The following is a 13,430-nucleotide window of genomic DNA, read 5'->3' on the forward strand; positions in this document are numbered from 1 at the left end:
TTTTTTTTTTTAACTATGTAGGAGATACATTTATTAACCTTGTGGTTAATGTGCTCATTTGTCTTACTGCCTATTACTGGTAAGTTTGATGAAAACTATTTGTTAGGGTAGTTCACAGTGCCTTTTGGGCCCACAAAGGTTCTCCCAGGGGCAGCCCCGACAGAGCTTTCCAGGGGTTCCAGACCTGAGGCTCAGGCTGTGGAAAAGTTCAGGTGAAAGTGGAGCTGGGAGCCTCTTGCAGGCAGTGTGGTAGGTAGGTAGGTAGGTAGGGTGTGTGTGTGTGTGTGTGTGTGTGTGTGTGTGTGTGTGTGTGTGTGTTGGGGGCGTGGGGGTGTCAGGCAGAGGGTTAGAAAGCTCCCCCTACCCTCAAGGCCATGTTGGGGTAAATACAGTGCCTCTGGATCCAGAGAGATTCTCCTAGAGTGGCTGAGCCATAGTTAACATCTGCCTAGAACTTCCAGGATAAAGATCCAGACCCTAGATTGTGCCTGGGTGCTGTCAGAAATAATATCTGATTCAAGGGGTATGGGTGGGTTGGGAGGTTTCCCTCACCACCAGGCTATCTAGGATCAAAATGTCTTGCCATTAAGAGTCACACTCAATGTACTCAGGGGAACCTAATCCTGCTCTCAGCCTCTCTGGGGCCCAAGAACCTGGCATCTAGAGTCTGAGTTAGGAGATGAGATGCCAGTGGTTGGCTCATGGGGTAAATGAGTTTGGAGGCTCTGCCAGTCTTGAAGACTCTGTTCAGGTAAGCCACAGTGGCTTCTGGGATCTAAGAGGGTTGATTCAGTAAGGCTTTTGACCCCAGCCAGCGGCTTGCTGGGAGGAATGTGGGTGGAATTGACTGACAGCCCTTAGAACTTGTTTCCAGGCTTAGCTAGGCCAGGACTTCTTGACTCCAAAGTGTTCCCCCAAGAGCATCCAACCCTGACAGGTTTACCCAGGGCTTTCAGGCCTGATACCCAAGGCTCGGAATGGACCAAGATACAGTAGCTGGCTCAGGAGGTACTGATGTATCTGCTAGGCACACTTAGTACTAGGTGTACTAGGAAGGTCCCCATGATCCCAGGCTCTGTTGCCCCACTGGGAACATGCCCGTATGAACGAAGGCTGCTCCGAACTTTTTTGGGGCTTCCCAGCCAGGAATACAGATATTGAAAGTGAGGGAATGAGGGCTAACAAGCAGCTGTCTCGAAGCAGACAGGAGTGTTAGGAGGCTACCCTGGCCACATACCTAATTGCTACCATCTCTAATACCTTCTGGATCCAGGACAGTTCTACCACAGTGGGCCAAAATTGAGCTAGGTTTGCCCAAGGGTTCTACGACTGACATCTAAGAGCTGGAAGGGGACTGAGTGAAGGCAAAGTCAGTGCTAGGAAAAGGGTTGATGGGGTTAACAGTCTTCATTTGGTACCATGCTGTGTTCTGATGGTCACTGATGTCTTCTGGTTTCACGGGAGGTTCCCCTAGGAGTGGCCTAGTCTTAGCCAGGACTACTGAGGGTTCCAAGGCTGATATCCAGGCTCTGAAAGTGGGGCCAGGTACAGATGGAGCTGGTAACAGGCTCAAGAAGGGGCTGGCTGTCCTCTCCAATACTATGATGGTTTACTTAATATGTCAGCTTGACCTGGTTAAAGGATGCCCAGATAGTTGGTAAAAACAGTATATCTAGGTGTGTCTGTGAGGATGTTTCTGGAAGAGATTAGCATTTGAATCAGCAGACTGAGTAAAGAAGACAGCCCATACCAATGAGGGGAGGCATCAGCCAAGCCATGGGGGCCCAGATAGTTGAGCTGGGAAATTCTTCTCCTGTTCTAGACACTCAGGTTCCTGGTTCTTGGACCTCTGGACTCAGACTGAATTTACCACTGACTTTCTTGGATCTCCAATTTGCAGATAGTATATTGTGGCACTTCTTGGCCTCCATAATTGTGCAGGCCAATTCCCATAAGTATCCTCTTATAAATCTATATATACTATTGGTCCTGTTTCTCTGGAGAACCCTGACTAACACAAGTACCTAAGTGTTTGCTGGCTAATTCAAAATTAGCTTGATTCAGCCTATTGTCTGAGGTGAGAAGAGACGGAAGGTTTCACCCTTCTAGCCACAGTTGCTGGTTGGTAAAGGGCCAAGAAAATCTTTGAAGCTTTGAAGTAGAGATAGCACATTATGTGATCTGCTTGTATCTAGGAATTTATTCATTTCTTTCTGGTTTACTGGTTTATGTTAGTAGAGCTGTTTGCAGTAATCTCTGATGGTAATTTGTATTTCTGTGGGATCAGCGGTGATCCTTTATCGTTTTTTGTTGCATCTATTTGATTCTTCTCTCTTTTCTTTTTTATTAATCTGGGTAGCAGTCTGTCTATTTTGTTGATCTTTTCAAAAAACCAGCTCCTAGATTTATTGATATTTTGAAGGGTTTTTGGTGTCTCTAGCTCCTTCAGTTCTGCTCTGATCTTAGTTATCTCTTGTCTTCTGCTAGCTTTTGAGTTTTTTTGATCTTGCTCCTCTATTTCTTTCAATTTTGATGATAGGGCATCAATTTAGATTTTTCTCTCGCTTCTCTGGAGGGCATTTATTGCTATAAATTTCCCTCTCAATACTGCTTTAAAGATGTCCCAGAGATTCTGGTAAGTTGTGTCTTCATTCTGGTTGGTTTCCAAGAACAGCTTTATTTCTGCCTTCATTTCATTGTTTATCTAGTCAACATTCAGAAGCAAGTTGTTCAGTTTCCAAGTGGCTGTGTGGGTTTGAGTGTGTTTCTTGATCCTGAGTTCTAGTCTGATTGCATTGTTGTCTGATAGACTGTTATGATTTTTGTTCTTTTGCATTTGCTGAGGAGTGATGTTTCCAATGATGCGGTCAATTTTAGAGTAAGTGTAATGTGGTGCTGAGAAAAATGTATATTCTGTGGATTTGGGATGGAGTGTTCTGTATATGTCTATTAGATCCACTTGGTCCAGCTCTGCATTCATGTCCTGGATATTCTTGTTAATTTTCTGTCCCGTTGATCTGCCTAATATTGACAGTGGAGTATTGAAGTCTCCCACTATTATTGTGTGGGACTCTAAATCTCGTTTTAGGTCATTAAGAACTTGCCTTATGTATCTGTGTGCTCCTGTGTTGGGGGACATATATATTTAGGTTAGCTCTTCCTGTTGGATTGATCCTTTTACCATTATGTAATGTCCTTCTTTGTCTCTTTTGATCTTTGTTGGTTTGAAGTCCATTTTATCAGAGGCTAGGATTGCAACCCTGCTTTTTTTGTTCTCCATTTTCTTGGTAAATCTTCTTCCATCCCTTTATTTTGAGTCTATGTTTGTCTTTGTATGTGAGATGGGTTTCTTGAATACAGCACACTGATGGGTTCTGACTTTTTATCCAGTTTGCCAGTCTGTGTCTTTTGATTGGGGCGTTTAGGCCATTTACATTCAATGTTAATACTGTTATGTGTGAATTTGATCCTGCCATTTTGTTACTGGCTGGTTTTCTTTCTCATTAGTTGACTCATTTTCTTAATTGCATTTTTGGTCTTTGCCAACTGGTTTGCTTTTACAGTGACTGGGACTTGTTCCTTTCTATGCTTAGTGTTTCTTTCAGGAGCTCTTGTAGGGCAGGTCTGGTGGTGACAAAATCTCTCAATAATTGCTTGTCTGTAAAGCATTTTATTTCTCCTTCACTTACGAAGCTTAGTTTGGCTGGATATGAGATTCTGGGTTGAAAGTTCTTTTCTTTAAGGATGTTAAATATTGGCCCCCACTCTCTTCTGGCTTGTAGGGTTTCTGCTGAGAGATCTGTTGAGTCCGACTGGCTTCCCTCTGTGGGTGACCTGACCTTTCTCTCTGGCTGCCCTTAGCATTTTTCCCTTCATTTCGACCCTGGTGAATCTGATGATTATATGCCGTGGGGTTGCTCTTCTTGAGGAATATCTTTGTGGAGTTCTCTGTATTTCTTGAATTTGAAATTTAGACTGCCTTGCTAGGCTTGGGAAGTTCTCCTGGATAATATCCTGGAGTGTGTTTTCCAGCTTGGATTCATTCTCTGTGTCATATTCAGGTACACTGATCAAGTGTAGATTAGGTTTTTTCACATAATCCCATCTTTCTTGGAGGCTTTTTTCATTTCTTTTCACTCTTTTTTCTCTTGTATTGCCTTCCCTCTTTTTATTTCATTGAGTTGATCTTCAATCTCTGATATCCTTTCCACTGCTCGATCGATTTGGCTATTAAAACTTGTGTTTGCTTCACGTAGTTCTCATGCTGTGTTTTTCAATTCCATCAAGTCGTTTATGTTCTTCTCTAAGCTGGTTATTCTAGTTAGCATTTCATCTAACCTTTTTTCAAGGTTTTTGGTTTCTTTGTATTGAGTTAGAATGTGTTCCTTTAGCTCTGAAAGGTTTCTTATTATACACCTTCTAAATCCTGTTTCCGTCAATTCTCTGCACTCCTTCTGGGTCAAGTTGTAATCCTGTGTTGTTGAGGAGTGTGATCCCTTGAAGGAGAAGAGGTGTTCTGGTCTTTGATGGTTTCACCTTTTTTGCGCTTTTTTCCCATCTTTGTGGACTTACCTGGCTGTGGTGTCAGAGAGCTGCTTGATGAGGTTGCTTGTCTGCCTGTGGGGGCGCTACTGGGTTTCTAGGGACTCCTTCAGGTTACTAGGGAAGCTTCCAGCGTCTTTTTTGTTTATTCTGGGAAATTAGGGCCTCCTCTTCCGCTGACCTGTAGGCGCTCCTGGGTTGTCAAGAATACTGTCTCTTTGCTACTGTAGGCTTCCTGTGTTTTTTGTTAAAACATGTAGCCCAGTCCCACCCCTCTAGTGGTGGGTTGTGTCCTTCCTCCACTGGGCTGGATCATTCAGGGTTCATCTCAGACTGTGGCACTGGCTATGCAACCCACTAGAGTCAGAGCTTCAGCTGGGGTTGGCGATACAACCACCAATGCCCCCACTTCTTTTTTACGTCTTTATTTTTAATAATCAAAAGTGAAAAGTTAGCAATGATTTAGAGGAAACAAGTTAGTATACAGAGGTGGCTTTGTAGTAGTTTGTTGCATACTACTGGTCTTGCTGGTCAGCTAATTTAAAAAGCCCTACAATATCAAACATAAATCTGCTTCTGTCATTTTAAGAATTTATTCCCCTCCACTGCTTAGAGCAACTACAGTCCATCTTTGATATTGGGCATATTTTTTTAAAGTACTGCTTGTATACAAAAGGGTCCTGAGCCAACACATAGAACTTAATTTATATAACCAACAGGAATGTTTTGATGAATTTTCAAATTAAAAACAGTAACATTTAAAGATGCATAGTGGCAAACCTGTTTCCAAGGAATTCTTCATTGCAAAATATACAAATGCCATGAAAATTGGTATCATTTCGTTCTTGCTGCTGTTGTTCCAGAATTTCTTTCTGGAAAGTAGAAACAGATTTATGGTATTATCTTAATGCACAGTTGGCTAATAAAAAATGTCTAAGTCTGGACGGGAGGAAACTAGGCTGGAAGCATAAAGGGAGTATATAAAAGTTGCCAACATTTCAAATTTCTCTATTCCTGTTTTTGCATTAAACTCCAAGTCTGTATCACAAAATGCTAACAGAACACTCCACTTGAACAGTTATGTGGAAAATAAAGTCAACAAGGTTTTACCATCCTTTGCTATCCTGCTTTTTCCACTCTTCTCCATCCTTACCCTCTTCCAAAACCAAAACTGTGGTTAGATCTTTGATTTGCTCCCCTTCCTAATTCTCAGTTTAATTTGTAATCAAATTCTGACCAATTTTTCACTTGATTCACTTGATTTTTCGATATAACTTTTCTCCACCATTCCCAAGGTCACCCTCCAGTTCAGTTTTTATTCAGTCATTGTGGGTTACTATAAATAAAGTCTCCTAAGGGGTCTCCCTGATTTCAATCACTTTTCCATCATATTCATCCTCTTTTTGCTGGTAGAATTTTTCTTAATATTTTCATGCATAATTAATTTGTTGCACCTCAACTCAAATAATTTAAAAAATGCTCTGGTAATGTCCTGCTATAATCAAGGTGGTTCCATATGTTATTTTTCCTGAGGTCGTTTTATTTCCTTCTGCTTTTTCACTTATACAAATCTTATCTGTTCATCAAGATTCTACTTGATTCCTGCTTCTACCATGCAACCATTTCTAACCACAGTACAGCAGTTAAGAGGTTAGGCTCTGAAACATGGAGCAAATCTGGATTTGAAATATGGCTCTCACATATAATTGGTATTTAACATTTTTAATCCTCAATTTTCTCATTTTTTTTTTATTTTACATTAAGTTCTGGGATACATCTGCAGAACGTGCAGGTTTGTTACACAGGTATACATGTGAGATGGTGGTTTGCTGCACCCATCAACCCATCATCTACATTAGGTATTTCTCCTAATGCTATCCCTCCCCTAGCCCCCACCCCCAACAGGCCCCAGTGTGTGATGTTCCCCTCCCTGTGTCCATCTGTTCTCATTGTTCAACTCCCACTTATGAGTGAGAACATGCAGTGTTTGGTTTTCTGTTCCTGTGTTAGTCTGCTCAGAATGATGGTTTCCAGCCTCATCTGTGTCCCTACAAAGGACATAAACTCATCTTTTTTTACGGCTGCATAGTATTCCATGGTGTATATGTGCCACATTGTTTTTATCCAGTCTAGCGTTGATGGGCATTTGGGTTGGTTCCAATTCTCTGCTATTGTGAACAATGCTGCAGTAAATATTTGTGTGCATGTGTCTTTACAGTAGAATTATTTATAAACCTTTGGATATATACCCAGTAATGGGATTGCTGGGTCAAATGGTATTTCTGGTTCTAGATCCTTGAGGAATCACTACACTGTCTTCCACAATGGTTGAACTAATTCACACTCCCACTAACAGTGTAAAAGCATAAAAACGCTAGAAGAAAACCTAGGCAATACCACTCAGGACATAGGCATGGTCAAAGCCTTCATGACTAAAACACCAAAAGCAATGTTAACAAAAGCCAAAATTGACAAATGGGATTTAATTAAACTAAAGAGCTTCTGCATAGCAAAAGAAACTATCATCAGAGTGAAGAGGCAACCTACAGAATGGGAGAAAATTTTCACAATCTATCCATCTGACAAAGGGCTAATACCCAGAATCTACATGGAACTTAAACAAATTTACAAGAAAAAAAACAACCCCATCAAAATGTGGGCAAATGATATGAACAGACACTTCTCAAAAGATGACATTTACACAGCCAAGAAACACAAGAAAAAAAAGCATCAAAAAGTGGGTGAAAGATATTAACACACTTCTCAAAAGAAGACGATTTTTCCAGTGTCTCCCTATTAATATATTCTATTTCTACTAACTACATCTAACCTCTCTGCTCTAGTAAGATTTTCTTCCTGAACAATATTGCTTTTTACAACATGCAGCTGAAGGGGATCTCATGAAACTATCTACTGATTCCCTATAGGAGATGTTAGGGGATATGTTTAAAGCTACATAGCTACTTGGTATGAAATTTGGTGCCATTTTCATGATACCACATTTACTTTTTTTCTCAGAAGGTACCCACTGTAGCATATGCAGATACAGAGCTTAGAACAATGACCTTCCCATTTAGTGAGCAAACAACTTCAGAATCCGGGGGACAGTGATCTGGAGGGGCAGGGCAGCATTCAAATCTTTCTTACAATATGCCCACACAGAAGTCTCATGGAGATGAGTTCAATATAAATGAGCTGCTCAGCATTTGAAGCTTAAGACACACTAAAATAACAGCCATTTTAGTGTGTCCTAAGCCCCAAATGCAGAGCAGCTCATTTATATTGAACCATAATATATGCAAATATAATTATTCCTCATTTCTAGCTTAATTGGAAAAAGAGGAATTCTAGATAAGTAGATTTTATAGATCACAGAAATTTTAGTTTGATATTTGAAGGGTTAAGTTTTGTATAAGATGGTTTCTAAGACAATTTTTATGTTTTTCTGCATTCCAAATTCAAGACATAATTTAACCTGTTCTATATGATACAGGGTCTTTGCTGTGAACAATTACTACCAGACTATACTGTAATACAAATGTATTTTACTTTAAGGATCACTTTGTAAATGACTCCAAACTGTTGTGCTCTTTTGGTTTAATTTTATTCACTCTCTTTTATGGCCATCTATGTTTATCTCCCTTTATTCACTGAAGCTTTTCATCCCTATTAGTGGGTCTACTTCTATAACCACCAACTGGTTTCCCCATCTACACCTCCTTTCCATTTGATATCCTCTGTTTAGATCTTCTGTTCTTTCTTTTAACCTAGAACAAAATTATAGGGACTTAGGGACTCCCAAACCTCAGGTAAGGAGAAACAGATCATCAAATTCTAAGAATAAAATTAACTCACATATGTTTGGTACCTAAGAAAAAGTAGCTCCTAGTATCTTCCTTGATGAGCTGCAGGGGGATTATTTTTATCTGGTAAAGTTTATCTCTTATTACTGGGTTCTCTACAATTTGGATCTACTGAGCTTATCACATACCAGATAGATGGATTTATAGGAAAGACTTTCCCTGTACATATATTTTAAAAGTATGTTTATCTGATGCATTCTTAGAGGAATGAAGGACAAAATCTGACTGTAAATGGACCTGCAAAAAATTAATCTGCAAATATGTAATGACATTATCTGGAAATAAAACTAAAACTGGTAATCAATAAAATCTTAAGTAACACCTTAATGGCTCCTTGTTTTCTATTGAACAAAAGCCGCAGTATGTAGCATGGCATTCACAATGCTCTGTACCTGATTCCAACCTAGGTTTTTTTCTTTTTTCTTTAGAGACAGGGTCTCATTCTGTCACCCAGGCTAGAGTGCAGTGGCATGATCCATGGCCCACTGCAATCTCAATTTCCTGGGCTCAAGCGATCCTCCCACCTCAGTGAGGTGGACTACAGGCACACATTACTATGCCTGTTTAATTTTCTGTATTTTGTTTTGTAGAGACAGGTGGGTTCCTCTATGCTGTCCAGGCTGGCCTCAAACACCTGGGCACAAGCATTCCTCCTGCCTCAGCCTCCCAAAATGTTGGGCTTTATAGGTGTAAGCCTCTGTGCCTGGCCTCTAACCTAGGTTTTTAAAAGTCTTCTCTCACGTTTCTTCCCCATATAACTCTATGTTATAGGGTAAAGCAAGAACTCATGCTGTAATTTACCTGTGTTATTATTCTCAATAGCAGTTCTCAACTACCTACTATGATTTCTGATCCCACTCAATGGCCTGGAGTAATCATTCCCTCTTTTGCCCATCTTTGCCTATTCAAGGGTCAGTTCAAATGCTCTATCTCTGTGGTGAGTGGAAAGAACAATGGCCTGACACTTAGGAGTTCTATATTCCTGTCTGGTTTTTGTGATGAAGTAGTTCTTAGTGTGGCCTTGGGCATGCTACTTCCCAGAACTCAGTTTCTGATCTCTAAATTGCCTGTGAAACAGTCTACAAATCATTAAAGTGACTTTCCCAGACTGCTTTTGTATTAGAAGTGATACTTCCTTTTTTTAATCACAGTTTTATAGCATTCAGTTGGCATCTACAAAGCTTTGTCTTCAGGAAAACTGCATCCCAACCATCTCTACTCACAGAAAATGGGCTCCTCTATGCCATATACACACACTTTCTTATAGTAGATTCTCATTAAATACATGATGACTAAATTTATACTCCAGGTGCAACAACATAAACACACAAATCTATGTGCTCTGCTGAAAATCAAAGTGGCTTTCGCAAAGGAAAGGGGTTTATAACACACTTGATTATCCTTAACTGACATATAGTTAGCAGTTATTATTTAGTTTATATTTCATTTATAAAGTAAAATGAGTTTCCCACAGCAAGTTGATAATTTGTTTAAACAAAGAGAATGGTCTACTGAATAAGTAAACTATTCTAAGAAATTTATTATTGATTATGATTTTTTAAAATCCTAATTTTTTTTTTAACCTTACAATGGACAATTTTTATAAAATATATACAGTTACACAGAGAATTTTACTTGGTATACAAGTAGAGCTTTGGGGATAGGTTTTTACTTTTAAAAACTCATTTTTACTTTTAATACTATAAACACAGCCTGAGCAACATAGAAATACCCCATCTTTATTAAAAATAAAACAATTGGCCAGGCATGGTGGTGCATGCCTATAGTTTGGGTATCCAGGAGGCTGAGGTGGGATGATCACTTGAGCCCAGAGCTTGAAGCTGCAGTGAGCTGTGATCATACCACTGCACTCCAGCCTGAGCAAGAGAGCGAGACCCTATCTGAAGAAAGAAATTAAAAACCTATGTTTTAAGAGCACAAATACAGTTTATTACTAAGATGACTTTTTGAGCAAAATAGAAGATGCAAGTCATGATAAAGAAATGAACCAGAGTGATAATTATAAAGCCCAACAGCTAAGGAAAATGAAGTATATTGGTATAGAACACAACTACTTTTGTTTTATTTCTTAAAATATATTAAGAATTGAAATAATGATAACAAGGTTTTCCTCCTTTCCACTTTAATGAAGTTTAGTCTACGAAGTGCTTTTGCCTCATAAATTTCTTAAAATAACACCAAAGATATCATATATACTTCTGACCATTTTTCACTTACACATAAAATATGAAAATAAAAAAATTTAAATCTGTAACTATTGTGTCTGTAACAGTTTTTATTTTTGTACTGTAATCAATTCAATAAATTAAGGAGAAGAAAACTCTCCTTTATGTGTTGAAATTGGCTTTGCTGACATAGCTGTGTCATGACATTCTAAATGAACTAGTAAACCAGGAACTAAATAAGACAGGTTGCTTTCCCTAAACTTTGATATTGTCTCTTTCATTTAAAAAAATTTTTTATTATGAAAAATTTCACCAACACAGAAAAGTTAAATGAACAGTACAATCTTATACTCAATACTTACATTCGGTAATTGTGAATGTTTTGCCTATTTCTTTCTCTCTCTTCACATGCACACATACATTGGTATATTATATATTTTCTTTTGGCTGAACTATTTGAAAATAAGTTGCAGATACAATGGTACTTCGTTCCTAAAACTTCAGCATGCCTCTCCTAAGAATAAGGACATTCCCCTACGTATAATCACAAAACCACTATCATCTCAAGTAAGAAAATCAACAGTAATTTCAAAATTGCTTGTAGTATCCAGATAATACTTACATTTCTTCAATTACCCCAATAATTTTTTTTTTCTTTTTTTGAGGCGGAGTCTTGCTCTGTCGCCAGGCTGGAGTGCAGTGGCGCAATCTTGGCTCACTGCAACCTCGGCCTCCTGGGTTTAAGCGATTCTTCCGCCTCAGCCTCCCGAGTAGCTGGGACCACAGGTGCGTGCCACCACGCCTGGCTAATTTTTGTATTTTTAGTAAAGACGGGGTTTCACCATGTTGGCCAGGATGGTCTGGATCTCTTGACCTCGAGATCCGCCCACCTTGGCCTCCCCAAGTGCTGGCATGTGCCAAGAATGCTTTTTAATATTCCTCCTAACCTTTACTCAAGACCACCCTAGGTTCATACATTTCATTTGGTTTTTAGGTGCCCTACCTCTAAATCTTAAACTACAAAATAATTTATCTGCCTAGGACTCAGGCTCTGATGCATATAATTTTTTTTTCCCCCCAAACTTATAGTCTTCCAAAGTATATGAATGACTCACAGGAAAACCTTGTTAATGTTATTAACTTTATGTAATCAACTCAAAATGTATTCTACCAGATAATAAGCTAACTGAAGGCAGAACTTTTTCATTAATCTTTGTAATCGCCACTGTGCATAATAGACAGAATATACAATAACTATTGAATGGAGTTGCTGCCCATGGCTTCTATTTCTTAAAAACTTCAAGTGGTTAAGAGAAGTCTAGGTAGAAGACAGTTACATTATCACTATGCCCTAGCACCTTTATTCCTATTGCTGTTACCTTGCTAGGATGTGAGAAAACAAAAATTTAAAATTCTGTGCATCCTTCTTCTGTGGTAAACACACTGACAACTGCTAATCAGGCAAAAAAACTGAGTAGAAGCTACTTGCGCAATGAAGAAAAAGATTTTTTCTTTTCTATTTTCTTTTCTCCTCTCCTTCTTCCTTTTCACTTTTTCTCTCTCTTTTTCTTTCCCTTACTCTTTCTTTCCTTCATAAAGCTTAGCACCAAATAGAATTATCTGTGGCATATGTTTGAAGGCACTTATGAACCAAAAAAAAAATCAGGAGACACTCCATAGAAACCACCACAAAGATGTGCAAATCGGAGATGTGCCCATCTACTTTGTGGTTTTATGTTTTCTAAAACAAATTCATGCTGGGCTATATACTAGGTTTATTCTGGGCTATATACTAGGAATAGGGGGTTGAAGAGCATGGCGCAGACGTTATATGTTTGAGCCTCTCAAAGAAGTTGATAAAATCAGATAAAATTTTCATTACAAATACGCTTAGAAAAACCAGAGTTGTAAGAATATAAGATCAGCTTATGTACTAGGCAAAGAGACATAATAATAAGCTATATGTTTTTCTAATTAGTATAAAATGTTAAGTGTGACAGCAAAGGGGTCAATGCCTAGTTTTTCATCTTTATTCATAAGCTAAAAGCAGAGAAAACATCAGTAAAACAGCAGAGATAGCAGATGGCACTCAACATAGTCATAGGGGATTGACACATAGGTAGAAAATGAAAATGTGAGTTAGGGTGAAAATTATAATAACCAGTAAATTTATGAAAGAGCAATTCAAAATGTTTATTTAGGTAAAAATTTATACATAGGAAAGTAAAAACTGCTGCTTAAAATGACAAATCCAGTGGAAACAACCTGCATTAACACACGAAAGTAAAACCAAGACTTATGTTATTAGCTATGGCTATCAAAAACATTTTATGGCTACTGTCAAGTAATAGATTTACAATAGAATTTCTTGGCTAAATGGATATATGAGTGGCTATGAGAGAAAAAGTCACATTCCTCAGGTTCCTTCCCAAACCAGCTTAAAGGCAGCAGCATGGCAGAACCAGCTAGGCATTCTCAGCCTAGGAGTCCAGTGGCACTCCTGCAATATAGAACACAACAGATCTCCCCATGAAAATTATAGCAGTGGCTCAAAGCCTCCACAGAAAGGCAGCAGAATTTCCTATTCCTCCTGCTTTTTATTTTAAGAACCATGGGTTAACTCTGAGGTATCTGGGATTATTTCACTTAGTTCTAATAAATGTTTCAGGCTGCTATAGAACAATGTAGCATAGAAATGGGAGTAAAAGAAGAAAGAATAAAATAGGGTGGGTACCTAAATTGCAAATAAAAAATAAAAGAACTCTCTCTCTCAAACCTAACCTAAAGGTGGGCCCTAAATTCAGCTCTCAGCTTTGGCAGACAAGGGAAACACACCAGA

At 38.9% G+C, this 13,430-nt stretch overlaps 1 protein-coding gene across 4 annotated transcripts in view; it reads right to left on the bottom strand.

The window, feature by feature from the left end:
• The window catches only part of ZNF277 (zinc finger protein 277), a 144,942-nt gene that overhangs the window by 17,732 nt on the left and 113,780 nt on the right, over positions 1-13,430 (bottom strand). For all 4 annotated transcript variants that reach the window (XM_032275675.1, XM_032275678.1, XM_032275677.1 and 1 more), the window contains exon 5: positions 5,323-5,414. In XM_032275675.1, coding sequence (XP_032131566.1) covers positions 5,323-5,414 — 92 coding nt within the window. The remainder of the gene's footprint in view (positions 1-5,322; positions 5,415-13,430) is intronic.

The sequence above is a fragment of the Sapajus apella genome, unplaced genomic scaffold (assembly GCF_009761245.1).
Source record: "Sapajus apella isolate SASKATOON/1434 unplaced genomic scaffold, GSC_monkey_1.0 scaffold7, whole genome shotgun sequence".
Classification (NCBI taxonomy): domain Eukaryota; kingdom Metazoa; phylum Chordata; class Mammalia; order Primates; family Cebidae; genus Sapajus; species Sapajus apella.